Below are 27,773 nucleotides of genomic sequence, written 5' to 3'. Positions count from 1 at the left end.
TGTTCTCCTTAGCTCACACATCTCTCAGCTCTGCTTATTTCCTCAGTGAATCACATGTTCTCCCTCCAACAAGTGCTTCTCCCTTTCTCTCCCCTCAACCTTTTTTTGGCCACACCCAGCGCTCCTCAGTGGTGACTCCTGGCTCTGTGCTCAGAAGTCATGGAGGAGGTGCTCAGGGGACCCCGTGGGGTGCAGGGGATTGAACCCCTGTCAGTTGTAAGGCAAGCATACTACTCTCTAGACCCTTACACCTTCCTAGGAAGGTCGATAAAAACTCGACTTCACACACTTAAAAGACTTTTTTTTTTTTTTTTTTGCTTTTTGGGTCACACCCGGTGATGCATAGGGGTTCCTCCTGGCTCTGCACTCAAGAATTACTCCTGGCGGTGCTCAGGGGATTCTATGGGATGCTGGGAATCGAACCTAGGTTGGCCGCGTGCAAGGCAAACGCCCTACCTGCTGTGCTATTGCTCCAGCCCCCGAAGACTGTTCTTGGGTTGGAGCAACGTACAATAGGTAGGGTGCTTTGCCTGGCCCGTGGATGACTGGGTTGATCCCTGGCACCCCATATGGTCCTGAGCCCACAGGAGTAATCCCTGAATGCAGAGCCAGGTGTAAGCCCTGAGCTTCGCTGAGTGTGACCCAAAAAACAAACAAACAAACAAACAAAAAAGAGTCATCCTGGTTGGAGTGATAGTACAGTGGGTAAGATGTTTACCATGAATGTGGCCAGCCCAACTTTGATCCCCAGCATCCCATAAGGACTGATCCCTGAGTGCAGAACCAGGCATAGGCCCTGAGCACATTCAGGTCTGGTCTAAAACAATCACACAAAGCCAAGTTGTCAAGCCCCAGAGGAAACGGGTGGCACGTGTCATGTGAGGGGCTGGATGCCGGCCCCTAGCAGTCTGGAGGTTGGGGTCTGACTTCCACACTTCTGTCGCCCAACAGCCATTCCCGACTTTGCGTGGTTCCCCCACTCTGTCCTCTGGCAGGGAGGCAGCTCTGGGCCCTATGTCCCACCCCCAACCCCTCCAGTACGGGCTGTGACCCACTTGGCGACAAGGGCCGGCAGAGTGGCTGACCGAGGCCCTGTCCTGCATCTCGCTGTGCCGGAACATCCCACCGTGCAGGGAGCTGACCCAGGGCGAGGCCCACGGGGGACACTCTGGTTGGCCAGCAAGGAGGGCACTGGACCCTCGGCCTGAGAGCTGCAGGTCAGCCCCGGCTTCCCTGCCCACTTCCCCTTTCGAGGAAGCCACTTGCCCACACAGAGTCACCACGCCGAGAGCACAGAACATTCCAAAACTCAGACTCTTGAGTCCTGGAATCTTCAAAGAGCCACCTCGAGAGAACGGTTTGTAACTTTTATTAAAAACATTTTTCCAATTAGTCAAAACAGAGAACAACACGCCCAATTTGGGTGCTGGGGGGAGGGCGGGGGGAATTGTATTTTCCTTTTTATTGAACACTTAATTCACACCGTCTCTCCCTGGCTTCTCTTTGTGACATCGTCCCCGCTGCAAACGTGGGGGTGCCGTGTGAACACGGGTGCTGCGGTAATGGTGAGACCCAACCTTTCCCTCCGTGAGTCCCAGGCTCCACTTTCCAAATGACACAAGACAAACCTGGGGCTCATGGTCACCACGGAGACTCACAGTGCCTGGAACACAGAACGTAGCACTCGGCGGCTGGGGGTCCGGAAGTCTGCCAGGGACGCCCCGCTCTGCATGTGCAAAGGACGGTTTTTGTTTCTATTTCCTTTCCCTGAAGGGCAGCAAATCTCCAAGAGACATTAAGGATTAGGAGAAGGGGCCGGAGCTTGCCTCGCACACGGCCAACCCCGGGGTTCGATCCCCAGCAACCCAGATGGTCCCCTGAGCACTGCCAGGAATGATTCCTGAGTGCAGAGCCAGGAGGAACCCCTGACCATTGCTGGGTGTGACCCCCCCAAAAAAAAAGAAAAGAAAAAAAAAAAGAAAAGAAAAATAATCAGAAGGAAGCGGCTCACACGCAAGATTGGGGAATGATTCCTGCCCTGCGGACCCCGGGCAGGGCCCTATTACAAGTGGCGAAATTCAGGGGATGAGAATTCCTGAGCGGCAGTCCCATCTGCTGGTGGTCTGAGGTGAGACTCGAACCGCCAACCCCATGTGTTTTTCCAGTGTGTGACGAAGGGGCCAACGCCCCTGAAAACCATCAAATAAGTTACTTTGTACATCCGAACACCCAGAACAGTAGAGGGGGAGACGCTTTCTTGGAGGGTGACCCAGAGGCGTTTTGCAGAGTCCACGGGGGGCCCGGCGCCGGTCATTAGCTCGACCTCGCCTCTTCTTTGGCTGGGGGGGGCATGGGGGTGTCCGTCCCCGATTCCGTCGGCTTCTCCTCCTCCTCCTCCTCCTCCTGGGGGTAGAGGTCTGGGTACTTCTGCATGCATTCCTGCATGGCCCGGAACTGGTCTACACAGTCCGACCCCTTGATCTCTTCCGTGCTGTAGTGGAAGCAGGAGAAGGCCGACTTGAACTGCTCCCCGCATGGGCCGCTGGCCATGCCGCCCAGGCACGGGCAGTTCCAGTTGATGTCGCCGTTCGGCAGGATCAGCCCTGGAGCGGGAGGACAAGGAAGATTCAGAGTGGTCGGGGAGGGCTCAGGAGGGAGACGAGGACGCGGGGGCCAGCCCCTCCCAGAGCCCGAGGGGTTCAGGGGTTCAGGCCAGTCCCGGGCCTTTCAAGCGCTCCCGGGCTGCGGCCAGGGCCCTGCCCGAGAAATGCCCAAAGCCGCTTATTCCCAAGCAGCCACATCACGAAGCCTCAGCCAAGCCTGAACACAGGGCGGAGCCACCGTTCGGCAGAGCCACGGTCCGGCTGCCTCTTGCTGACCGCTGACCCGCTCCCCTCCCCACCCTACACCCGAAGTGATAGATGCTCAGTGAATGACGAACGACCAGACACTGAGACGGGCACCAGCAGGGAAGGTGGCCGTGTGTGCAGCGCCCTGGGGCCGTGCCATGTTGCCGTGGAGCACGAACGTAGGAGCCAGGCTGTCCAGTCTGGGCCGCGAGGGGAGGGCAGGGCCCCATGCATTTGCAGCTCAGCCTTCTCTCGTCTTTGCACCTGATTCCCGAAACCTTCCAGATGACACATCGGACGGTTCTGACTCGTGGTGGCCGAGAGCCCGCCGGAGTAAGGACTAGCGAGTGGGTGGCAGCCGAGCACTCCGGCTAGAGTCCAAAGTCCCAGGCCCGGGCTGGGCCCTGCCTTGGCTCTAGCTCCAGCCCCCGCAGCCCCATGGCCTGGCCCCGGGAAAGGCTCCGGGGGCCGTGGGTGGGCACTGACGCAGCTGCAGGCGCCACGGCATCAGCCATCAGCTAGAGCCAAGACAGCCCCAGACAACAGCTCGTGAGGTTTCGGGGCTGTGGTGGGGTCCGGTCAGGCCGGCAAGCACGGCTGGGGGTGCCCACTGCTCCCAGCTTTACAGCTCGGCGCTGTGCGGAGGCCCCGCGGCATGGAAGCCCCCAGGTCCCGCCGAAACCAAGACGTTCCAACCCTGACACTTCAACAGAAACTGCGGCTGGGGGCCAGAGCGTGCAGGGGGCAGCAGATAGGACAGGGGGGAGGGCACCTGCTTGCACACGGCCAACCCGGATCTGACCGCCAGCAGCACAAATGGTCCTCCTTGAAAAGCCTGGGGTGGCCCCAAACCCAAACCAAACAGTAGCCGGACTGTGCAGAAATCCTTGTTGCTGGTTAACAACATTACTGTTTGCTTAAACCTGGCTCTGTGCTCAGGGCTGACTCGCGGCTCTGTGCTCAGGGCTGACTCCTAGCAGGACTTTGCGAGGACTGTATGTATCAAGGATCAGCTCTCGGCGGCTGTGTACAGGGCAAGCCCTTGCCCGCTGCGCTATCTCTCTGGCCTGCCTTGTCTCCTTATTTCCCAGGGAAGGTGAGCTAGGAGGAGGGGACACAGGGACAGAGCACACAGACGGTGGCAATCTGGTCTGCAGGGACACGAGCCAGGCCTCCCGCCGTACCGGCCATCACAGCTTGGCTCTGCAAAGTGAGGCCCAGAGACGGGTTCTTTTCTAGGAAGTCACCAAAGGACGTTCCGGTCCCCTCATGTCCTTCTTCTTCCCAGTCTCAGGGCCCGCTCGGGGCAGGGACCAAAGGCGCAACAGCCCAGAGGCCTCAGGACCTGGCGTGGTCTCTGCTTAGAACCCGGGTCCCAGGGCTCTCTCCAAGGGGTTGCAGAGGCCAGAGCCCCCGGGCTCGAGCGAAAAAACTACCAGATAGGAGGGAAGGGGGCAGACAGCAAGAGGGACGCCCAGACGGGCAGGCCACGCGGGCACCAGCAGGCAGCACGGCCTGCACACCTGGGTTCTGCGCAGTTACGGGTTAGGCCTGGCCCAGTGGCCACCTCAGGTCCCCCTGGAAGTTCTTCTCCTCTGAAGGGTGCTGGTTCGGGACTCCCAGAGGGACTGGGGAGGCGGCAGTTTCGCTGTTGGCCCCGCACGTGGCCAGCCTAGGCTGGGTCCCGGGAATCCCTGGGGACCCGCTAGAGCAAGCCTAAACCCCAACGACAAACCACCCCGGAAGCTGCCGTTCTCCCAACACGGACACCGCGGCGTGTCCTGGCCCGATGCACCCCCAGTCCACTGCCCGGGCAGAAGAAAGACCCTCCCCTTCAAAGCTCCAGCGGGGGTCCTCACGCTTAATTAGCCCCTCACCTCGCTTTCCAGAGAACACACGCTGTCCCCGGGTAGTCCCGGAAACATTTCCCCAACCCTGAGGCTGTTTCTGAGTCTGCAGGGCACCCCCCTACAGGGGCCCAGGAGGTGCCCGGGGTCAGTGAGTGGCTCGAAGGCTTTGCAGCAACACCCTCGATTCAAGTGTCCAGTGACCACTCTGGAGTCACAGGAGCAGGCCCGGTCAGCTCGGCCCGCTCGCACAGCTAAAAACCAAACCCACCACCCCCTGGGCCCTTCCTGAGGGCTGGGCAGGCGCTGCCCATGGGCGTTGCAGGGTGGGAGGACTCGGCCTCCCTGTGACCACGGTGCCCAGATCCAGGCCGACGTGCTGAGATGTGCGGCCGCGCTGACCGCCAGGGGGGGTCCGGTTCACTCACCGTGCTCCTCGTACGGGTCATTGGGGTCATCAGCCACCAGTTCCGCACTGCTCGGGGTCTCGTGGTCTTCTTTGGTCACAAATATGATTCGATCCTTCCCTAGGGGTGGGGGAGGAGGAAGAGGGTCTCATCTGAGTGCGGTCATGGCAGGAGGCTCCCAGGAACCGCGCCCCACCCCCCCGCTGCTCCTCTTGGCCTCCCTCTGCCAAGGAGCCCAGGGGGATGGGGCAGCCCGGCGCTAACCATCCCCACTGGGGTTCGAGCCTGGGCACCGGCACCCAGAGGATCATGGTCTTGAGCGAACAGGCAGCAATGAAGCCCGGAATACGGGAGCTGCTGTTTCCAAGGTGGGAGCAGAGGGCAGCCTCTTCTGAACCCAGGGGAGCAGGGCAGGGGACTGGGGCCAGGGGCCTCTGAACACAGAGGGTCTGAGCAGAAGGCTGCTGGGACGTGCCCAGCTCAGGACTCTGTGTCCCTTTTTCTCTCCCACCTCGACAAGCTGGTCCAGCTAGCGCGCACTGGGCCCCGAGGATGCCCTGCCACCACCCACTGCCTCCAGCCAGCCTCCTCCCTCACTTGAGCGATCCCCAGGCCTTTGCACAGCCCGTTCCTGGCTGCCTTGGTTGGTCATCACCTTCCCAGGGCATCTCTCTTGCACTCATTCATTTTCCTCCTCTCAGATATGTCCCTCATCTCAAGTCTATTTACTTTCCCCCGGGCTTGCCTATGGTCCTCTTTCCATCCCCCGTTGTACCCTCAAAGCCGCAGGGCAGAGCCCAGGCTGCACAGGTTAGATGTTGGAGGAGTGAGCAGAGTTGGAAACAGGAGAGGCCTGGCCCAGCAGAGGGCAGGGAGCGAGGACGCCGCCATTACCGGGGCAGTGAGCACCCTGGTTGGGGAACCAGGACACACAGGGGAAGTGTCCCCCCATCCCCCACAGGCCACGTCCACACGTGTGTTGTGGGGCTCAGGGCGGTGCTGACTGCAGGGGAGGGCAGGCTAGGCCAGGGCGCAGGAACCTGGGGAAGAATGGGGCGGGGGCTGGAGCGATAGCACAGCGGGAGGGCGTTTGCCTTCCACGCGGCCAACCTGGGTTCGATCCCCGGCATCCCATATGGTCCCCCCAGCACCGCCAGGAGTAACTCCTGAGTGCAGAGCCAGGAGTAACCCCTGAGCATTGTTGGGGTGAACCCCCCAGGCAAAAAAAATGGGGCGGCGCCTGCAGAGAAAAGTGCTCGTGGCCCGAGGCCAGCAGTTCCTTCAGCCTGGGACAAGCATGCATAGGGGTTCTCTGGGTCAGGATGCGCGTACCTAGTTGGGATTATTTGGTGGGGGTGGGTGCACAGTCAGTGGTGCTCAGGACTAAATCCTGCTCTGCACCCAGGGGACTACATGGGGAGCTGGGCTGGTCGTGTGCAAGCCAGCACCTTACCCACTGTTCTAGCGCTTGGCTGGGGACACCTCTCGGTGGACCAGGGTAGACCTGGGTGAGATGCCGGGGACCCGGCCCATCACACATGATCCCTGCTGAGTGGGGAGCGAACAGACAGGGTGACTCCTGGGGCCAAAAGACGGTGCTGTGGTCAGTGCTCTCTAGGGAGAGCTGGACAGCACCACATGGGCGCCTGGACATCGGCCCGCATCCTCTGCTAAGGGGGAGCCTGGGAACCTCTGACCCACAGGACCCGAACATCAACGTCTCCTCTGCCCTTGCGCTTAACTGCGAATAGGAAACGGGGTCTCTGGACCTCCTGAGCATCACCTGAGGGGACTCCCCCCTCCAACCCAACCCCGGGAAAAAAACAAACCAAGGTCATTTTAGAAAGCTCAGGAGGGGAGACCAGCAAGGCAGGGAGGTTGGGCGTTTGGTGCTGAGGCTTAGGGGAAGGTGCAGGCTGGCATGAGAGGGGCAGGCGGGTACCACCGGCCCTGCTGAAGACCCCCCCCCTTTCTCGGGTGCTTGGGTGAAGTGAAGACACAAAAGCTGGGGGCAACTTTTCTAAGAGCAAAACGAAGAAGTCTGAAAGCAAAGCGTTCTTCATGTTCACCCCAAACTAGTACAGGGCAAGAGATCTTTGACCCAGGAAAAGGTGGGGCACCGGGCTTGCCTGACAGCTACTGATCTCTCAACCTCCCAAGGGCTCCCAGAACTCCCAGGGGCAAGGAGGGGCCTTTATCTGGCAATCTCATTACACCAAAAGGGCATAAAAAATCTGCTCAGCGGAATGTAAACAGACCTGCAGGGAAAAGGAAATAAAAAAAAAAAAAAGCAGGACCCAGAGCTATGAGGGTGGGACTGGGTCCCAGGGAAAAGCTTCTCAAGGAAAGTTCCCTCTAGAGCGGGTGGAGGCCCCTAGGGGAGGTCCCCTCCTCTGCCCTTCAAGGTCTCCCAAATCAATCCCAGGAAGGTGGAGGAGCAAGGAGTCCATCATCCCCATTGGCTCGGGAAGCGGCCAGAGACCGATTTGGGCATTGCCTTGATGCAGCTAATCAGAGTTCCATCCCTGGCACTGCATACGGTACCCTCAGCCCGCCAAGAGGGGCCCCTGAACACACAGCTAAAGAGAACACACACACTCTCACACACACACACACACACGGAATGGGGGGAGGAGGGAGAGGCAGGCAGGCAGGCCTCAGAATGAATGAAAACTCCCTTCTGGACCTGGAGGGTGGGGAGGGCAGGAGGGAATTAACGGGTCAGGAAGAAGCCACGTGCTCCCGGCTGGGCCTGACACTTGGGAGGTCCAACAGGACACTTGGGAGGTCCTTGTTGGCGGCAGGGCCAGCGCCCAATCGCGGCCGCGGGGGAAGGAGGGTCTTGGGCGCAGTCCTGGAGGGAGACGCGGCTTCGCCCCGACTCCACGTGGCTCGGGCCAGCCCCTTAGGCGGGTCGCACCTGTGCATTCTAGCGGACGCGTGACGGAATCCGCGTGGCCTCCGGGGGCGGCCCAGCGCCCCCCACTTCCGGCCTCCCCCCGCCAGAACCCCCTCCTCCGTCTCCCCCACCCCGGGACCCCCACCCTTGGCCCCCCACTCCCAGCCTCTCCGCCCCCTCGGGACCTCCCGCCCCCCCACCCCCAGGCCCCCACTCCAGGCCCCCCATTCCCGGCCTCCCCGCTCCCCGGACCCCTCCCCGCGGCGGTTGGCGCTGCGGGCGCGCGGGCGCGGGGCCGCGTCCAGGGAGCGTCCGGCCGGCCTTGTCCGCGGGCCCCGCCAACGAGCGCTCCCACGTGCCGGGCCCGGGCGGTCCGGGTTCGAGCCGGCCGTGACCTTGGGCCCGTCCCGTCCCCGCCACGGCCGGGCTGCCTCCGGTGCAAACGGCGGGCGGCGACCCCCGCGCCCAGCCCGCCGCCGGGGTCCCGGGCCGCGAGGGGTCGGGGTCGCGGGCGGCCGCCGGGGCCTGGGGCCTGCAGCGCGTGTCCCCCGCGGGCCCTCGTCGCCGTCGCCACGCAGCCCGCCCGCCTACCTTCCTGCCGGCAGTAGGCCATGGCGGCGGCGCGCACAGGCGGCGGCGGCGGCTCGGGCTGTGACCTCTCCGCGGCGGGCGGGCGACTGCGAGCGCCACGCGGACCCGCCCCCTCGGACCCGCCGCCGCGCGCCCGCTCGGCCCCGCCCAGGCTGAGCCCGCCCCCGCCCCCGAGAACTACACTTCCCGGCACGCCCCGCGCCCAGCGGGCCTTCTCCAGTCGGCGGGGACTACATTTCCCAGCACGCCCCGCGCCCAGGGGGCCGTCTCCAGGCGGAGGGAACTGCACTTCCCAGCATGCCTCGCGCCCGCGGGCCGGCTACAGGATGAAGGAACTACGTTTCCCAGAGGACCTGGCAGTACGCAGGCGCATTGACGAGGGTCGCGGCTCTGAGGACGTAGGCCCCGGGCCTGGGACTACGTTTCCCAGGAGGCCCCGCGCGGCCCAAAACAGCCGCGCCGCCGTCCCCCCCCCCCACGGGGCGGCAACTTTTCTGCACGTCCTCCCCGGTCCTGTGTTGCACACGCGGAGTTTCGCCGCGATCGCGCAGGTGGGAGGCCACTGGACTCGGCGTTCGGGCGTGGGGGACCCGTTTCCTGGCCGAGCAGAGCGAGGTGGAGCGGCGAGTCGACTGCCAGCATGGACGGGAACGTGAGTGTCCCCCGGTCGGCCGCGCCCCACCCAGCCGCCTCGGGCGCCAGGGCCCCCCTTTCCCGCGAGGACCCCGGGCGGCTCCGAACCGCGTCCACGCGCCGGACCCTCCCTCACCCGCGCCTCCCCGTGCGGGCCTGGCCGCTCGGCCGCCTGCCCGTCTCCCGCCTGCGGACCGAGCGGGGCCTCGGACCAGGGTCCCGCGCGCGGGTCCAGCCCCCGGGAGCTGCTCCCGCGGACCGGGGTCGGGGTGGGCGGGGCTCGGGGCACCGGGTGGGGGGGGGCGAGAGGCGGTGGCCGTCCCGGCGTGGGTCTGTTGACAGCCAGGCGCTGGCCTTTCTCGGGAGCCTTTCTGTTAAGCCCACGGACTGACCGCAGCCCCCACCGGGGTGCTGGGCGTGGGACAAGCCGGTGACTCACGACTCCCCTGCGCCGCGGAGTGCCTGGGGAGCCAGCCCCGGGAGCCCTGCCAGCCCCCGACACGCCCTCCCTGCCGCTGCCCTCCGCTGGCCCCTCCTCCGTCCCTGGCTGCACCCCCGGTCCCCGCCGCCGCTGCCCGGCTGGGACCGTTGGCAGCCCCAGGGAGCCGGGGCCCGCGGGTGGCTCCTGGGAGCCGGGCGGTCGGGTCCGTGCTCCCCGCTGCGGGCCACGCCTGCATCTCCCCATCACCCTAGTTGGCCCATGTCCTCCCGCCAGGCCTCCCCGCCGGCCTCGCCCTGTTCCTCCGAGTGTGAGGAAGTCTACGCTAAGCGCCGTAACAGATGCAGAGGCGGTGTAGACGAGAGGGCTTCTCTCTCTTCTCCCTCTGGGGTGGCACCTGCCCTTGGTGGAGGGATGCTGGGGCGTGCACACGCTGCGCTGCGAGCCTTTGTGCATTCACCCCGAAGCTGGGTGCACGTGTGGGAGCTGGGTGGAGCAGGCGGGAGCAGAATTCCAGGTCCCTGTCACACCAGCCCAGCCGCTCTCATGCTCAGGGCCCCCCGGGTGTGGGCAGGAGGCAGGATCAAGCTAAGTGGCTCAGAGGCGGCCTTGCGGGGAAGAGCAGGGGCCGGGTCCCATTCAGGGTCCAACTCCCCGAGAGAACGCTGCGGGGGCACTCGGGGTCTGGCCTCAGACCCAGCCCTGGCTGCGGAGTCCCGTCCTGGCTGGCCGGACTCCTGAGCGGCTGTGGGTACACTCCCAGCCTTGCCTCTGTCACAGCCGCACACGTCCTGAGCGAGGAGTTTCAGGCTCACTGTGAACTCGCCTGGGCATGCCCTCGCTGCCCTGTATCCCCTCAAGACCCTCATTATTCCCCAGCTCCTATTCCAGTGTCCCTTCTTCCAGGAAGCCTGCTTTGATTCCCAGGCTGAAAGGAGATATTCTTTAGTATTTGAGCTGCCCCTTAGCCCGGGCAGTTGGCATGGCCAGAGTGGTTTGTGACTGTCAGAAGTCTTGCCAGTCTACCACCCAGTCAGCCCTCAGGCAGACCCAGTCGGCCCTCAGAAAGCCCAGTCCAGGCCAGAGAGATGGTGCAGGAGGTTAGGTGCTTGCCTTGAATGGAACTGGCCCAGTTTAGACCCCTGGTGTCACATATATGACCCCCTTCCCAGAACTGACCCGGGCCAGGAGTAATTCCTTAGCACTACGGGGTGTGGCACAAAAACCAAAGAGAAAAAAACCTTCAAAAGAACAATCAGCCACCGTATGCAGATACGATATTAAAAGGCTTTTGAGAATCAAGGAAAATTGGCTTCTTTCAAACCTGCCTCTGGGGCCTGAGAGATAGTAGACCGGGGAGGGCGCTTGACTGGCACCTGACTGACACGTGACCCGCCTGTGTGCGCTCCCTGCTGCCCCAGAGCCTCCCAGGAGTGAGCACAGGACCTGGGGGAGGCCCTGAGCACTACCGGGTGTGGCCCCCAAGCCAGCAAGATCGGTTGATACAGACCTGCACCTTCCAGCCCAGACGGGACTCAGTGATAGAACACGGCCTTGCATGGGGAGGCCCAGGGAGACATACTGTCGGGGAGCACCTCCAGGAGCCGGCCTGAGCACCTAGCCAGGAGGAGCTCCTGAGCACTGCTGGGTGTGGCTCCCAAATTTAAAAAAAGTGCAAATATATACATATATAGAGAACAAATACATATACATATATATGTATCACGATCACGATCATCCTGTTGTTCGTCGATTGCCTCGAGCAGGCCCCAGTAACGTCTCCTTCGTCCTAGCCCTGAGATTTTTAAAAAGTGCCATATTCAAGGCTCTCTCAGGGTTAGGAGAATGAGACCCATCATTGTTACTGGTATTTGGCATATTGGGTACGCCACGGGGAGTTTGCCAGACTCTGCCGTGGGGGCAGGTTACATTCGGCAGCCTGCCAGATTGTCCAATGAGCTTCGGGGAGCTGGGTTTTATAGTCTCTGGGTGTTGGCCATTGATGGGATTACACGGCGCCAGGAGGGGGGGGGGGCGCAGTTGGTGGGTGTGACCCCTGCCTACTGGAAGATGGAGGATCTGGGTGGAGGATGCTCAGCCCCGACCCGAGCAGGCTTGGAGATCTCAGTCCCAGGACCCGCATGCCTTTGTTCCTCTGCCGGTACCTTCATGCATATGGAGAGTGGTCTCAGCATGGTGATGGCTGGTTCTGGGGGCTCTGCTTGGGGCAGGGAGGGAAAGTCAACCCAACTCAACTCAATATATATATATATACATATACATATACATATACACACACACACACACATTGTGAATGAATTAAGGGGGTCCTGGGTTCTGGAAGCAGCAGGGCAGGTTCATAGTGACTCACATGTCAGTTGCTGTTCACTGGGCTGGCAGGGAGGGGGCGCCAGGGAACTGTCCGGGGTGAGGAGGGGGGTGGGGAGCAGTTGTGTGGGATGCGCACTTGTCAGAAGTCCTGAAACTCAGTATCCCGGCACGTCCCTGTGATAACGAAACCCTGTGCAGCAGCCTAATAAATGCCAGAGCCCTGGGACTAGCTTTGTGCCTAGAACTTCGTCTCCAGAGCTCGAACCTGGGGCCTCCCCCCACCCCCGGGAAGGCAAATGCTCCTGAACTGAGCCCCCAGCCCTGGTTTTAACACATTTTTTCCTTTATCCTCCCCCTCTCCCGGTTTGCTGATGCTCTTCCTTCTGTTTCCGTTTCCCTCCCAGTTTTCCAGCACAAGCAACCGACGGGAGCACGTCAAAGTCACGACGGAGCGGCAGCCGGGCTTCCTGGAGCGTCTGAGCGAGACGTCGGGCGGCATGTTTGTGGGGCTCATGACCTTCCTCATCTCCTTCTACTTAATCTTCACCAATGAGGTAAAGTGCGTGGGCCGCTCCCCTAGCCCGAGAGGCTGGATGGGATCCCAAGGCCGCGGGTTTATGGAGAGAGAAGGGAGGGTGCAGAATTAGGCAGAATTCTATCTCTTGGGACCCACCTCGTGAGGACATGAGTGGAAAGCTGAGTAGGATCAGCTGCCTAAACTCCGGGGCCGTAGGCCGGCTTCAGGCATGGCTGGCTCTAGGTGTTTGGGGGAGGTTCCCGGGACCCTCCGTTTCTCCACTTTCTCCCTTGTGAGCTTTTCTTTTTTTTCCTTGGTGGTGGCAAAGCAACTCCAGGGTCACATCCAAACAGCCCAGCTCCCGGGAGGAGAGAGGGGCTGTCTTTCTAAATGACTTGAGCAGAAATTGCAGGTCTCTTGGTCAGTGTCCCCGTGGGAGCCTCAGTCCCCTCATCCGGCTGCTCCGAGCAGCCAGTGGACAACACATCTCAGTCCGGGCTCAGTCCGGGTCAGACTGTGCGAGCCCCCAGGATTGGGGAGAAGACGGGGGGGGGGTCTGCCCATGTCACCCCATGCCCCCCCACACTCCCCACAACACCAGCAATCCACACAGCCAGAGCCCCACCCGACTAACCGAGAGCCCCCTGCTCTCTCCCAGGGCCGTGCGCTGAAGACTGCCACCTCCCTGGCCGAGGGACTGTCGCTCGTGGTGTCCCCCGAGAGCATCCACACCGTGGCTCCGGAGAACGAGGGGCGGCTGGTGCACCTCATCGGGGCCCTGCGCACGTCCAAGGTGGGTTGGCCGCAGAGACCGGGGCCTCGGGGGTGGACACACGCTACTCAACTCCCCAAGGCTTGGGACCCATGGGACCCCTGCAGGTGCGTGGCACGTGCCTTCAGCAGGATGGCGCACGTGAGATGGGAGTCCCGGTCCCCGGCCGTTGCTGCCATGCCGGGGGTCTGCATGGAGCCGGTGTAGAATGACCCTCCCGCCCTCCTACTCCCGGCCTCTCTGTCTCCAGCCCTGCTTCCCCTGCGCGTGAGGGCCGGGCCGGGTGGCGTCTCGTCTGACGCTATCTTGGACTCTTCCCTTTTGAAGCTCTTGTCCGATCCGAACTATGGGGTCCACCTTCCCGCCGTGAAGCTGAAGCGGCACGTGGAGATGTACCAGTGGGTGGAGAGTGAGGAGTCCAGGTGAGGACGTGGGAGTGGGGTCTGCGGGGGGGGGGCAGCGGGGAGTCGAGAGGGTGAGGGAGTGGGGGTCTCCAGCGGGGAGTCGAGGGGGCGCTGGTGCGGGGGTCAGTGGGGGCCAGTGTGAGTGGCAGCTGCCTCCCTTTGGCCTTCTGAAGCTGCAGTGTGAGAGCCGCTGTGGGAGTGGGCACAGTGGTCAGTGGCCAGTGCGCTTTGGCATGATGGTGATAAAAATCACGGAGGGCCCGGAGAGAAGGCTCAGAGGGCCGAGTGTGGGCTTCGCACGTTGGCACTGCAGGGTGCCTGGAGCACCGCCACGAATGACCCAGGAGCACTGAGCTGGGCTCGGGCCTTAGAACCACCAGGTGTGACCCCCCCCCCCCAAAACAAGAACTGTCACTGTCTTCTTGCTCATCGATTTGCTCGAGTGGGCCCAGTAACATCTCCATCGTGAGACTTGTTGTTACTGTGTTTGGCATATCGAATATGTCACGGGGAGCTTGCCAGGCTTTGCTGTGCGGGCAAGATACTCTTGGTAGCTTGCCGGACTCTCCGAGAGGGGCAGAGGAATCGAACCCGGCTCGGCCAGGCTGGCAGCGTGCAAGGCAAATGCCCTACCCGCTGTGCTATCGCTCCAGCCCAAACCAAGAACAAAACCCGAAAAAGATGCTGACCAGACCCGCTCTGAGCAGAGGGGGTCGGTCTCCCAAGCCGCCTTCCCTGGCCAGTCCCAGGGCTTCCCGTTGGGTTCTGGCTGCACCCAAGCTCCCACTGGGGGTGCTGCCAGTCCTTTGAGGGGGTGGGAATGACCGCTGCCCCCGCTACCACAGCCCCAGGGCAGAGCTCAGGGGCTGGACAGGGTCTGCCTGAAGCAGGTGGGGCAGACCCACGGAGCCCCGCGGGTCTTAGTGGGCGACCACAGGGAAAGCCGGGAGCTGAGCGACAGGGTGTGGCCTTGTTTGGGAGACGAGGGCGCTGGTCACCTGCCTGCTGAGTGTCCCCTGGTTGCCCGCAGCCAGTGCCCACCCGGTTTTTTTCTCCCTGCAGGGAGTACACGGAGGACGGGCAGGTGAAGACGGAGAGGAAGTACTCCTACAGTGAGTGCTCCCCACCCTGGCTCTGTGCTTCTGTGCTTCGGGCCCTGGGCACCCTCGGGTCAGACAGGAAGCACCCCAGATCAGATAGGGACGCCTCCCAGGTCAGATAGGACTCCCGGGTCAGACAGGCACCCCGAGTCAGGCACCCCAGGTCAGACATCAGACAGGGACTTCCCCCCCACTGTCGAGATCAGACTGGGACCCCCGGGTCAGTCAGAGACCCCTGGGTCAGACAGGGTCTCCCGGGTCAGTCAGGGACCCCCCGGGCCAGTCCGCTGACCGCTGACCCGCAGCTGTCCCATCTGTGCTATCTGGCGTCACCCCCTGCAGACACCGAGTGGAGGTCGGATCTCGTCAGCAGCAGGAACTTCGACCGAGAGATCGGCCACAAGAACCCCAGGTGAGGGCCCGTGGGCTGGCTGCCCCCACAGGGCAGAGTCTGTCCTGGCCCTCAGCCCCAGTGGCCTGTGCTTGGGGCTTGGGTTTCGGGACAGGGTGGTGGAGTGGCACCATGGGGTGCAGGAGACACGGGGTGGGGCACGGGGTGGGCAGCAGGTGGGGGTGGGCCCCTGGGCTCCATTCTCTGGGGCCCCGCAAGCCTGGGGGGAGCTGGGGGTCAGTGTGGGCACCTGGAGGAGCTGCCGCATGGGGCCGTGGCCCAGAGGGTCCCAGACAGTCCCATCCCCCCGTCCACTCTGACGGCCCCTCGCTGTCCCCCAGTGCCATGGCGGTGGAGTCCTTCACGGCAACGGCCCCCTTCGTCCAGATCGGCCGCTTCTTCCTCTCGGCCGGTACGTCCTGGCCCCTGCAGGGAGTCGGCCCTGTGGGGGGTGGCTGGGGACAGGCTGGTCCCATGTGTGTGGGGGTTGGGGGGGGCAGGGGACAGGTTGGCCCCATGTGGGTGTGTGTGTGGGGGGGTGGCCGTAGACAGGCTGGCCCTGTGTGTGGGGATGGCCGGGGTACGGGCTGGCCCTGTGAAGGGGGGTGACTAGAGGACAGGCTTGCCCTGCGTGGGGGGCCAGGGCTCAGGGCCTGCCCCGGGATGCTGAGGGTATCTGACAACCCCGGCTTCTCCCAGGCCTCATCGACAAAGTTGACAACTTCAAGCCCTTGAGCTTGTCCAAGCTGGAGGACCCACACGTGGACATCATCCGCCGGGGGGACTATTTCTACCACAGTGAAAACCCCAAGTACCCAGAGGTGGGCCCTGGGCTGTGGTGGGCGGGTCCCACAGCCGCTGTTGGCCCCCCCGCCCCCCCCCCCCCCGGGCTCCCTCCTGGCCCAGACTCACGCACAGGGTGCTGAGCCAGGTGTGTGGCAAGGAGAGGGTGGCGGAGCCAGGCGAGAGGGGGTGCCGGTGGGTGGATGCAGGGCTGGGGCGTGGACCCTGCTGACGGCCCCTCCCCTGCAGGTCGGGGATCTGCGCGTCTCCTTCTCCTATGCAGGGCTGAGCGGCGACCACCCTGACCTAGGTCCGGCCCATGTGGTGAGTCCTCCCTGACCCCGACCTCAGGGCTCAGAGACCCCCCAACTGTGTGCTGTGCCCTCAGCCGCACCCCTGCTCTGGAGAGCTCAGCCCCGGGCTTTCCCTCACCCTCGCTGGATGCATGTGGGATGGGGCTGCCCGCCCGCCTGCACTCTGACCTCTGACCTCTGACCTCACCGACAGGTGACCGTGATTGCTCGGCAACGGGGCGACCAGCTCGGCCCCTATTCCACCAAGACTGGGGACACTTTGCTGCTGCTGCATCATGGCGACTTCTCCGCAGAGGTGGGTCATTGCCACCCCCTGCACACACACACACACACACACACACACACACACACACATGCATATATGCACACACACACACACATGCGCACAATACACGCGCATGCATACGTGCACGCGCACACACATGCATATACACACGACACACATACACACGCACACACTTGCAAACATACTTGCACACACGTGCACTGACACATGCACACACGCGCGCGCACACACATGCACACACACACACACGCACGCGTGCACACACTGGCCCAGGCACCCCCACTCGCCTCATCCCAGAGGCAGCACAGTGGGGCCAGACCAGGGTCAACGTATCGGGAAGTGTCACATGTGGCCCAGGCAGCCGAGCTTCTGTGCTGGAGGGAGATGGGGTGGGGTCCCTCAGGGATGTCGAGGCAGGCGGGGTTGGCTACTCCTCTCGGGCACCCTCTGTGTCCGGTCTCCATGCGACAGCCTGGAAAGGCCGTGGGACGATAGGCAGTGGGACCTGTCACATAGGACATGACCATCCTGGGGGCTCCGAGTGTCCGTGTGGCCACTGCAGGAGAGGGCGCAGAGGCCAGAGACCCGTGGGAGGGGGCTGCGGAGGGGGGAAGGACCCCGGATCCAGAGCCTGGTTCTTGAGGGAGGGCAAGTGTCCCGCCACCTGTGGGGCTGTGTCTCCCAGTGCTGGGAGGGCGCCATGGGTGCAGGTGGCCCCTCCCAGTGGCCACACATGGGCCCTTGTCTGGTGGGGGCGCCTGCCAGAGAGGGCCCCTCCCGCTGTCACGCCTGGGGGCTCCCTGAGTTGCCCCACAGCGTCTGGGGTGCCCGCCACGGGCAGGCTTCCGGCGAGGGCCAGCTGTGGCTCTCTGTGCTCATAGTGTGGCCTGGGCATCCCGGGGTGCCAGGCAGCCTTTTGCTTGGGTGGGGGCCGGGAGCCCCGTTTCCCAACCGGGGCGGGGCTGCGCCTCCCGACCTGGCGGCCCTGAGTCACCCTTTCACTCGGCAGCTCCCGTCCCACGGGGACTTGCTAAAATTAGGAGGCCCTGCCCAGGCCTGGCTGCCCGGTGGCCCCTCCCTGAGCCGACAGCCTCCTGCAGGTGCAGTGCAGGCCTGGGGGCTGACCTGTGTGGGCTGAGAGCCTCAGTTTCCCCTGCGTGCCCCAGCCGGTCATTCTGAGGGTGAAAATACAGAGAAATAGTGACCACCTGAGAAATAGTGACCACCGGGGCTGGAGCCATAGCACAGCGAGGAGGTCGTTTACCTTGCATGTGGCCAACCTGGGTTCGATTCCCAGCATCCCATACGGTCCCCCGAGCACCACCAGGAGTAACTCCTGAGTGCAGAGCCCTGGCATCGCCGGGTGTGACGCCTCCCCCCCAAAAAACATAGTGACCACCTTGGCGAGCCGCGTCTTGACTGGACAGTGACAGGAGGGCCTGTCCTTCTCCAGGGCTCTGGACACAGAGGGCCTTTGAACCAGGACCGGAAGCATGCAGAGGGGCAGGCCAGGGACAAGGCCCCAAACAGGGGGACACTGCACCTCAGGGAGAGGAGGGGAGGCAGGGGCGGAGGCTGTGTGGGGAACAGGGAGCTGGCTTCTGCAGTGGCCCTGGGGAACTGGTGACCTTAGCAGAGAGTGGCAGAGTGGTGTGGACACGGTGCAGTGTGGACACTGTATCGGGGGCTTTGCCAGTGGCCAGTGTCAGGGTGAGTGAGCCAGGCGGACACCCCGATTCGGCCGGGGGAGACTCTGCTGAGGTTCCGTGGGAAGGTCCTGGGGTCCCGCATCCGGGGCCCCGTCCCGTGGGTGGCAGGAGGCCCAGGGTGACTCTTGGGGTTTGGGGCCTCGGGGTTAAAGCAGGACCCTGGGCCCAGAGTGGTCACACAGCGAGCAGGGCGCTGGCCTAGTGCGTGGCTGACCATGGGTCCACCCCTTGTGCTTCCATGAAGCCCAGCAGGAGTGACCCCTGAGCACTGTCGGGTGTGGCCCACAGACCAAATAAAGCGAAGCCCCAGCCTGGATGTGGGATTTTCTCAGAGCAGACAGACGCAGGGATGGGGTACAGGGATCCCTGAGCCCTGCCAGACGAGGCCCACCATGTCCCGCAGACCCACGCACTGGCCCCAGCCTGGTGGGCACTGTGGGTGCGGTGTGAAGGGGTCGGAGTCCCCCCATGTGGTAGCAGCCCACCCGAGAGCTCTGCTCTGAGCAGGGCTTACCTTCCAGAAGGTTCCGTGCCGGCTGCTGCTAGGGCAAGTGTGCCCTTAGCTCCATGCAGCCCACTGAGGGGGGCCTCTGGCCCGGTCCTGTCAGCGGGTGACCGTCGTCCCTTGCCCACAGGAGGTGTTTCGTCGGGAACAGAAGAGCAACTCCCTGAAGACGTGGGGCCTGCGGGCGGCCGGCTGGATGGCCATGTTCATGGGCATCAACCTCATGACGCGGATCATCTACACCCTGGGTAGGTTGGGGCCGCGCTTGCCCCCACGGCCCCAGCGGATCAGGCCCAGGTCCTGGCCGGGGCTCCCGTGGGCAGGCAGGATGGGATCTAGGCTGGGAGCTTCCTGGGGTGGGAACGTGCCTGAGGCTTGAGGCGGGCAGAACGAAGTTCCGGCGACTTGTTCGTGGGTCAAGGGGCTGCCCGAGAGCCCCTCTCCCGGGTGGGGGTCCCTCCCGGCCCCTGGCGGCCCAGCTCACGGCCGGCTCTTCCTTTCCGCAGTGGACTGGTTCCCCATCTTCCGGGACCTGGTCAACATCGGCCTGAAGGCCTTCGCCGTGTGCGTGGCCACTTCGCTGACCCTGCTGACCGTGGCCGCCGGCTGGCTCTTCTACCGGCCGCTGTGGGCCCTCTTCATCGGCTCGCTGGCCCTGGTGCCCGTCATCATCGCCCGGACCCGGGTGACGGCCAAAAAGCTGGAGTGAAGTGGGCCCCGCTGGAGGGGGATCCCGTGCGCGGGGTCAGATGTGGAGCCTGCCGGGGGTCTTCCCGCCTCCTTCTGCGGGCAGCCCTGGTGGGCGGTGGGTGGCGGGCCCCCTGCCTTCCTTCCTCTCTTTCTCCTTCCTCCAAGGCTGCTCCTACTGTCTCACAGGGCTGTACCCCGCCACCGCCTGCGCCCAGGGGTCCCCTAGGCCGTTCCCCGAGCGGCCCGCACGAGCCCCCCTCCCCCTCCTGCCAACGGGGACACGGTACCCCCCCCCCCCCCGTCCACGGCAGGGCTGGGCCGGGAGCTGGTGCAGCCGCTGCGCTGCCCTGTGGGCTGCCCTTCCCTCCTCCGTGGACTCTGAGAGGAAAACACCGTGACCTAAAGGGAGACAGAGCCCGGAGAGGCACCACGGAGGGCTGTGACACCCCTGTGAGAGTTCCCTCTGCGGTCCCCGGGAGACCCCAGAGGCTTCTGGAACCAGCGTCAGTGAACAGGTCTGCTGTCACTTGAGGAGACGCCGCTGCTTCTTCCCCGGGCCCGAGACAAGCCCCGTTACAGGACAGTGACTAAAGCTGCCATCGACCACGGAGGGGGGAGGAGTGGGGGGCCCCACTGTGGTGACCCCTGCCATCAGCAGCCCGAGGCACTCCAGGGACCCACAGCACTGCTGGACACTGGGTTTGCTTGACTGTCTGCCCCAGCCCACAGCCTTGCGCCTCAATTAATGCTGCAACTGGGGGTCTCCGCCCCCCTGCCTGTCGCCCTGACGCCTAGTCCTTCCCTTCCTGGTGTTTAGAAGTGGTCTTGCCCGGCTGGGTGGGGGGGTCGCTTTTGCAAGTTTGGTCAGTTGGTAGTTGGACGGGGTGGTCAGAGGACCTGGGAGCACAGGTGGGGTGGAAGTGGGGGGGGGCGGTCTTGGCAGGCCTTGCCGTTGGGAAATTAGTTCAAACCACCAGACCCGGAGATGGTCTTCATGGGGGTGTTAGGTGGGAGAAATCACCGTTTCAGGAGGCGCTGTTACGTGATTCGCACCCTCCAGGAGTGTTTGGAAAACAGTATTAGGACTAGATGCGGCCAAAGACAAACCTCTTTTTTAAAAAAAAAAAAAACTCAATTTTTAGAAGTTGAGTCTGATTTATAGGGCAGATTCCAAGTGGCTGTTATTTCCAAAGTGTTCCTACACAGCAAACTATGTCAAGATACTATGTCAAAATATTCCAGACTCTTTTGGAATATTTGAAATATTTCAGGTATTTTGCTCGAGCGGGCCCAGTAACGTCTCCACTGGAGACTTTGTTGTTACTGTGTTTGGCATATCGAATACTCTCGGTAGCTTGCCGGGCTCTCCGAGAGGGGCGGAGGAATCTTGCAAATGACCAGGAACTTTGTATTTTCTTTGTACTTTGGATAAAAATTCTGAATAAAATCCGGACCTTCTTTTGGTATAGGACCTTGTCATTCTTCCTCCTTCTGTGTCTTTGCAGTACGATTTCTATCTCAAAAGGAGTCTGCCTCAGACACTGTCAAAAACTGAATTTGGTCTGTGTTGCTTAAATAATAAAATAGGTCATTCTTGGGGCTGGGGCAATAGCACAGCGGGTAGGGCGCTTGCCTTGCACGCAGCCCGACCCGGGTTTGATTCCCAGCATTCCTTATGGTCCCCTGAGCATGGCCAAGAGTAACTCCTGAGTGCATGAACCAGGAGTAACCCTGTGCATCGCTGAGTGTGACCATAAAAAGCAAAAAAACGGGGGTATGGGGCCGCCAGCAGGTCAGTCTGTACCTGTGAGGTGAGTGCATCAGCAGCCTCATGGCGCCTTCAGACTTCCAGATACCCCCAAATTGCTGCTGTGCCTTTGGCCAGACCCCAAAAACTTGGGGCAAACTTTACCAAGAAAGTAAACGGCCAAAAGTTAGGTATGTGGGAGACACACCCACAAGCCACCTCCAGCTCAGCTATATGATTGGAGTCAAGGCCTCTCTGGTTTCTGATCGAAGTGCTTAACAGCCATGATCCCAGAGACTCAGAAACAAATCTGGAAACCCAGCGGCTTTTGGCAGAAATGCGTGTGGACCACGCAGTAGGTTACTGTTGCCGGGCCACCGCAGGGGGGAAAGGGTGCTGTCCCTCCACCTGATCCCCTAGACGGCTCGGTGGATGCCATCTTCCAGAGGCCATTGGACAGTTAGGTTTCACAGCAGTGACGAGACACGCGGGGCCTCACGGGATGGGGGTGGAGCCAGCCCTTTCCTCCCCATCCCAACGAGACCCCGAGTCGCCACCCACGAACGGCCTCTCTGGCTCCTGATCAAGCTACTTAATAGCCATGATCTCAGAGACTCAGAAACAAATCTCAAAACCCAATGGCTTGTGGCAGAAATGCGTCCGGTCCCTGCAGTAGGTTACTGACGCTGGGCCACCTCAGGTGGGAATAGGTTTCGTGCCTTGGCCTGTTCCCCCTGGCGGCCCAGTGGCCGTCATCCTCCAGAGGCCACTGGACAGTTAGGTTTGGGCCCTCAGTGGCGAGACACACGGGCCCTCATGAGATGGTGGTGGAGCAGGTCCTTTCTTCCCCGTCCCAACGAGACCCTGAGTTGCCGCCCACAAATGGCCTCTCTGGCTCCTCATCAAGTTGCTTCACGGCCATGATCCCAGAGACTCAGAAACAAATCTTGAAACTCAGCGGCTTTTGGCAGAAATGCATCCAGACAGTGCAGTAGGTTGCTGTCGCCGGGCCACCCCAGGGGGGAAAGGGTGCTGTCCCCTCACCTACGCCCCCTTGGCGGCTCAGTGGCCACCATCCGCCAGAGGTCATTGGACAGTCAGGACAGTCAGGGCCCACAGTGATGTGACACGCGGGGCCTCATGGGATGGGGATGGAGCCGGCCCTTTCCTCTCCATCCCAACGAGACCGTGAACGGCCTCTGGCTCCTGATCAAGCTGCTTAAAGGCCATGATCTCAGAGACTCAGCAACAAATCTCGGAACCTAGCAGGCTTTGGCAAGAGATCCCTCCAGATTTAATTGTTGAAATTTCAGAATTTCAAAATCACACGGCCACTCCTGCAGCCACGCGGCATCATGTTATTCATAACCAGTAGCCCTGCATTGCACTGCACTGTCCTCCCATTGTTCATCGATTTGCTTGAGTGTGCCCAGTAACGTCTCCATTGTGAGACTTCTGTTACTGTGTTTGGCATGTCAAATACGTCACGGGTAGCTTGCCAGGCTTTGCCGTGCGGGCGAGATACTCTCAGTAGCTTGCCGGGCTTTCTGAGAGGGGTGGAGGAATCGAACTCAGCTCAGCTGGGCGGGCTGCACGCAAGGCAAACACCCTACCGCTGTGCTATTGCTCCAGCCCTCATAACCAGTAATAGAAAACAAATTGTCTACTGTTGCATTTTCAGCAGATCTGAGTGTTGGGGTAAAATCCCAAATAAAAATAATGGTGGGTGTGGTGTCGAAATGTTGAGTGTAATCAGAGTATAGAGGAAGTAATTTGGAAATCATTTGCCCCACAGGTAGGGGGAGGGTGTGGGATGGGGGTACACTGGGGATTTTGGTGGTGGACAGTGGGCACTGGTGAAGGTACGGGTGTTTCATTGTGTGACTAAGACTTAAACCCGAAAGCTTTGTAACTGCTCTCACGGTGATTCAATAAATAAAATGATAAAAAATGGGAAAAATAAGTAAGGCGGAGTTCATGCACAATTCAGTCAGCCTAATCATTTGCTGAATAAATAGCAGTACTCCTACATTAAAAAAAAAAAGTAAATTGAAGGGCCAGGGGCCAGTGGGGTGGGCATTTTCCTTGCACACGGCCAATCTGGGTTCAATTCCCAGCATCCCATATGGTTCCCTGAGCATGGCCAGGAGTTAATTCCTGAGTGCATGAACCAGGAGTAACCCCTGCGCATCGCTGGGTGTGATCCCAAAAAAGAAAAAAATAATTTAAGTAAATCAAAGGGCCAGGCACCAGTGAGGCGGGCATTTGCCTTGCACGTGGCCAAATCATGGTCAGTCCCCGGTTCATGCACTCCAGTCCCTTAAATTTTTTTTTTTTAAAGGACACTTTAATATTCCTAGCACTTAGGAGGCTTCCATACTCAGGAATGTTCTGTTTCAAAGTGAGTTAAAGTGAGTAATTAAAACTTCATCTATCTTCAGAACAGGCTAGAGGCGGCCCAGAGTCACAGAATTAAGGCCTATCTTTGGATGGGTACAGCCCCATACGGTCGGGCCAAGTCCACCCGTGCCAGCGGGCTCTATTAGGCCATCGCTGGTAACTTTCGTCACCTGTCACTTGGGACGGGCTGCCCTTTAGGCGGGAGGGGCCCACGAGGTGTCTGAGCACCAGAACCCAAGGCCTCCCTCCCGTTCTAACGCTCCCCCGTCTCCTGGATACCGGTGGGTTCAGGACTTTGCATTCGTCTGAGGGGACTGCCCTGAACTTGCCCACCTTCCTTCCTCAAATGTTGACATCTTTCCAGCACACCGCGAGACCAGGCGATGCTCCTACCTCCAGCGCAGGGCAGGGCTGGGTGCCGGAAGGGGCCGCGGTGGTCTCCATGACAACCGTGTTGCTCAACACGGGCCTTCCGGCCAGGGCCAGGCCAGCCTGGTGAGTCAGGCTACAAGTGTTTTGTTTTGTTTCCCTTGGATAAGACTGACTCAGAGCGCTCAGGGCGGTTCCACACAGCAAGAAAGAGGCGTTCTGGGCCGGTGGGTGCGAACACCCTCCTCAGTCTCGCAGACTCTCGAACCCCTTCCCTCCCGCCGTCCTCGCCTGGTCTTTTGCAGGAAAATGCTTTATTTTGTTCTTAATTGTGACAGAAAGTTCTCTTGGATATCTGCAGCACGGAGAGCTTTGGGGGCATGTCTGTGAACCCGTTTTGGTCAGCACTGACTCACTTCACCGATGAGACATTCCCGGGCTCACCTTTTCTGATTTCAGCTTTGTTCTTGGAGATGTTGAAGCCCACCCAGGGAAGCCCTTCTCCCCCAAGTGCTCCCCCCAATTCCAGAGCAGCGCTAGTGACCCTGAGTGTGGGGGTGGGGCTCTGGGGACAGCAGAGAGAGGGGTGGGGCCTGCAGGAGAGACCAACCTGCGGCCAAGTCCTGAGTGGACCCACAGGGGAGGGCCTGGGGCCCTGCAGGCACCTTGTCCTGAGAGCAGATTCTGTTCCCCAAGCCAGGAGGGACAAGGCCCGGGGGCCTGAGGTTCCGGAGATACGATCCGGGCTCACAACACCGGCCTGTGTCCCCCAGGGCCACCAGCAGAGCTGTCCCCAGCCCTGTGGCCTCCTGGAAGAGACTCTCAGACCCCGGTGTCCACGGCAGTGTGGTCCGAGGCAGCCATGCCATCACAGCTTCTCGAAAGGGAAGAGGTGGGACTCTTCCTCCTTCCTTCTCCTCTTGGTTTTCTTGGGCTGCTCCGGCTTCTGCTCCTCTTCGGCCTTGCGGTTCTGGGGCCAGGAGGCAGCTAGGACCCTGGCCGTGGCCTGGGCACTGGTGCCCTCCTCCTCATCAGACGACAGTCCCCCTCCGGCATCTGCGTGGGGAGCCACGGGCTCGCTCTGGACAGAGAGGCACGGGGAGGGTAGACGTGTCTGGGTCAGTGGCCAGACAGACACCAGGCAGCATCACCACGGGGGTCAAGGGCGGTGGGCAACAGTATGAGCTGGGCCAGGGGCTGGGGGGGCACATGACTGTCCTCAGAGGGGGTGGGCACTAAGAGCTGGCCCAGTGGCCAGCAGGGCAGTCCCTGCAGGTAATGGTGAGGGTGCCAGCTGTCTCTGCCTATGGGGTGGGGTGGGGGGGTGCGGCTAGCCACATCCCTGCGCCGCAGGGGTGGGTCAACAGAGTGCGCACATGCAGGGTTGAGTTGGGACAGGGCGCACACAAGCAGGGGTGGGCCAGGGCGCGCGCATGCAGGGCCGGGGCGGGACTGAGCGCGCACACGCAGGGCACGCACACGCAGGGGTGAGTCAAGACAGGGCGCGCGCACGCAGGAGTGGGCCAGAGCGCGCACAAGCAGGGCCGGGGCGGGGCTGAGCTCGCACACCTAGGGCGCGCACACATAGGGGTGAGTCTGTGATGCACAACCAGTTCCTTGTCCCTCCCACTTACCCCTCCAGGGGCCCTTGGCCCCCCACCAGCCGCACCCCCAACCCCGCGAGAGGAGGGGCTTGGCGCCCGAGGCCGGTGCAGCCGCGCTCCTCCCTCAAGGGGTGGCCACTGACCTTGGCCCCGTAGCGCCTCCGCAGCCGCTCCCGGATGAGCAGTCCCCGGACCAGCAGCTTCCAGTTCCCCAGGGCCCGCTTCTCTCGTTTCTGCGGGGAGGGGACAGTGCCCAGTGGCCGGGACCTTCCCAGGAAACCGGCGGGGGCCGCAGCCCCGGAGCAGGGGAGGGGGTGGCGACCCCCGGGCAGATGCAGGCCTCCCGGGGGGGGGGTCTCGAGGGCTCACCTCCCGCTCCTTCTTCTCAAGCAGCGCCTGCTCGTTCTCCCAGGCGGCCAGCAGCACATCCTTGTACTCCTCGCACACGATGAAGCCCTCCGTCCTGCGAGGGGGGCACAGCACGCGTGTCCCGGGGGCCCCAGGGTGGGGCTCCACGGGCGTCAGTCCTTGGGGGCCACGGGGCTTCCCGGACAGAGGCCAGGCTGGTAGCGGGCACGAGGCAGGAAGGGGACCCGCTGGGTCACTGGGCACCCCCTCTCCCTGGAGAGTGGCTACCTGGCATCGTTCTGGTGCCAGCTCGTGGCGTGGCGGCTCCTGGCCAGCACGCAGGTCAAGGTTAAAGTGCCAGGGAAGATGGGGTGCCCTAGGAATGAGCCACAGGGCTTCACCTGCGCACCTGCCCACCAGAATGCCCAACGCAGAATCCCAGGTGCTGGCGCCACCTGCTGGCCGCCCTTGAGCCCTGCACGCACGCACCCATGCACCCACCCACTCGCGCCCTATCTAGGGAGCCCCGCGTGCACGCGTCCAGGCGCCCACCCACACATACACGGGGTGGGAGTAGCCTCCGTGGAAGTCAAAGCCAGTGACTGCCGGGACACAGTCGATGTCCAGCTTGCGGGCCACGCGGTGCAGGTTGGGCAAATGTAGCTGGACGCAGCCCACGGGCATCATGCTGGGCAGGAAGAGGTACACGTTCCCAAACTCGTTCCGGGGAACCTGCGGGGACAACCAGTCACACCGGGCTGGGGACGCTGCAGAGGGCTGCGTTCCCCCCCCCCCACCCCTCTGGCCCTTACCTTGCCGTCCACAGCCACAGGCGGCTGGTACTCCTCTGTCTGCCACCGGCCGAACAGGGCCAGGTCGTTCTGGTCGCGCAGCTGGGGCTCGGCCTGGCGTGCTTTCCGGGCCCGATTGGAGTAGCCCTTGACCATCTGTGAGGGGACAGTCGAGGACAGTGGGCTCTGAGCGCCCAGACGGGGGCTTTGGATCACCTCCAACTCCCTGTGCTGGCCACGACCATCACTGACCCCCCAGTCAGCGACTCCAGGTGGGGGCTTGGCCACGTGTGTCCACGAGACCGTGGGAGTGGGCTCTGTCCCCAGCCCTCTGCTGGAGGGACGCTGGACTTGGACTCTACCCGGCTCCCAGGCACATGGGCATGGCCGAGCTGCCCCAGGGGAGTGGCACACCAGACACAAGGGCCGCGTGCGTCCCGGATCTCACCCCCCCTCCCTGCGGCCCCGCGGTCACCTTGTACGGCACTTCTCCCAGACGCACCACTCTCGCCTGCTTCAGCCATGTGTCCCGGGAGTGCAGCGTGTGCACGCAGTCCCTGAGGGGCAACGGGGCAGAGGGCAGAGGTCACACCCTCCCGGGGCACCCCTGGCCGCAGGCAGCGCTGACGATGGCCCACCCAGCTCTGCGCTTACCCTGGGGGACAGGGGGGCTGGTCCTGCTCCCCCAAAGAACCAGGAGGGCACGTCACTGTCCTCGCAGGGACTCGTGATCACTCACGGGTTCTCCCCTAAGCGGAGTGGCGCTTTGTGTCCCCCCAGCCCGGCCCAGCGCGAGCCCCCTCGCGGCCCGGGGAAGGCGGAAGCCAGGGATGGGGAGTGCCTCAGTTCCCCTAGCCCCCGCTGGGCCCACACCGAGGGGTCAAACCTGCTGCTTGGCCTGGCTGAGCTACGGGGCAGTGAGTGGGGCGGGGGGGACTCCGGGCAGTACATGCCCAGCCCCCAGTGCCCACCAGGCCCCTCCTCTGTTCCTGTGCAAAAACTAGTGGTTTCATTGAATGTTTCTCCCACTTTCTGGCCTTGCTGCCT

The 27,773-nt window shown here is 62.3% G+C and overlaps 3 protein-coding genes across 3 annotated transcripts in view; 1 reads left to right on the top strand and 2 right to left on the bottom strand.

Moving 5' to 3' along the window:
• Positions 1-2,044: 2,044 nt before the first annotated feature.
• Positions 2,045-8,741, bottom strand: CHCHD4 (coiled-coil-helix-coiled-coil-helix domain containing 4). Its single transcript, XM_056129588.1, has 3 exons — positions 8,594-8,741; positions 5,125-5,223; positions 2,045-2,603 (listed from the first exon to the last, which is right to left on the bottom strand). Exons 1-3 carry the CDS (start codon positions 8,613-8,615, stop codon positions 2,314-2,316), a joined length of 411 nt encoding a protein of 136 aa, XP_055985563.1. The 5' UTR covers positions 8,616-8,741; the 3' UTR covers positions 2,045-2,313.
• Positions 8,742-9,088: 347 nt separating this feature from the next.
• TMEM43 (transmembrane protein 43) lies at positions 9,089-19,708 on the top strand. The gene is made up of 12 exons (XM_056129586.1): positions 9,089-9,245; positions 12,401-12,550; positions 13,172-13,306; positions 13,613-13,707; positions 14,752-14,801; positions 15,132-15,201; positions 15,522-15,592; positions 15,880-16,001; positions 16,213-16,287; positions 16,471-16,572; positions 18,908-19,025; positions 19,284-19,708. The coding sequence occupies exons 1-12, from the start codon at positions 9,234-9,236 to the stop codon at positions 19,484-19,486; spliced, it is 1,203 nt and encodes a 400-aa protein (XP_055985561.1). The 5' UTR covers positions 9,089-9,233; the 3' UTR covers positions 19,487-19,708.
• Positions 19,709-24,314: 4,606 nt separating this feature from the next.
• The window catches only part of XPC (XPC complex subunit, DNA damage recognition and repair factor), a 29,546-nt gene continuing 26,087 nt past the window's right edge, over positions 24,315-27,773 (bottom strand). Inside the window, exons 13-18 of the mRNA XM_056129291.1 lie at positions 27,202-27,283; positions 26,748-26,882; positions 26,498-26,667; positions 25,957-26,050; positions 25,731-25,820; positions 24,315-25,064 (exon numbers count right to left, since the gene is read on the bottom strand). Of these exons, the coding sequence (XP_055985266.1) occupies positions 24,852-25,064; positions 25,731-25,820; positions 25,957-26,050; positions 26,498-26,667; positions 26,748-26,882; positions 27,202-27,283 (784 nt within the window). The 3' untranslated portion in view covers positions 24,315-24,851. The remainder of the gene's footprint in view (positions 25,065-25,730; positions 25,821-25,956; positions 26,051-26,497; positions 26,668-26,747; positions 26,883-27,201; positions 27,284-27,773) is intronic.

The sequence above is a fragment of the Sorex fumeus genome, unplaced genomic scaffold, assembly GCF_029834395.1.
Source record: "Sorex fumeus unplaced genomic scaffold, SorFum_2.1 ptg000072l, whole genome shotgun sequence".
Taxonomy (NCBI): domain Eukaryota; kingdom Metazoa; phylum Chordata; class Mammalia; order Eulipotyphla; family Soricidae; genus Sorex; species Sorex fumeus.
Note: the sequence above shows the minus strand (reverse complement) of the source record. Positions and strands in the feature narration are given on the sequence as shown.

Excerpts from the sequence above, each read along its gene's own strand:
- TMEM43 (XM_056129586.1), top strand. Across the intron at positions 14,802-15,131 it reads GGAGAGGAAGTACTCCTACA|ACACCGAGTGGAGGTCGGAT; the intron begins GTGAGTGCTCCC and ends CACCCCCTGCAG. Across the intron at positions 15,202-15,521 it reads ATCGGCCACAAGAACCCCAG|TGCCATGGCGGTGGAGTCCT; the intron begins GTGAGGGCCCGT and ends GCTGTCCCCCAG.
- CHCHD4 (XM_056129588.1), bottom strand. The coding sequence starts at position 8,615 with ATGGCCTACTGCCGGCAGGAAG. Across the intron at positions 5,224-8,593 it reads GGCCTACTGCCGGCAGGAAG|GGAAGGATCGAATCATATTT; the intron begins GTAGGCGGGCGG and ends CCCCACCCCTAG. Across the intron at positions 2,604-5,124 it reads TGACCCGTACGAGGAGCACG|GGCTGATCCTGCCGAACGGC; the intron begins GTGAGTGAACCG and ends CTCCCGCTCCAG.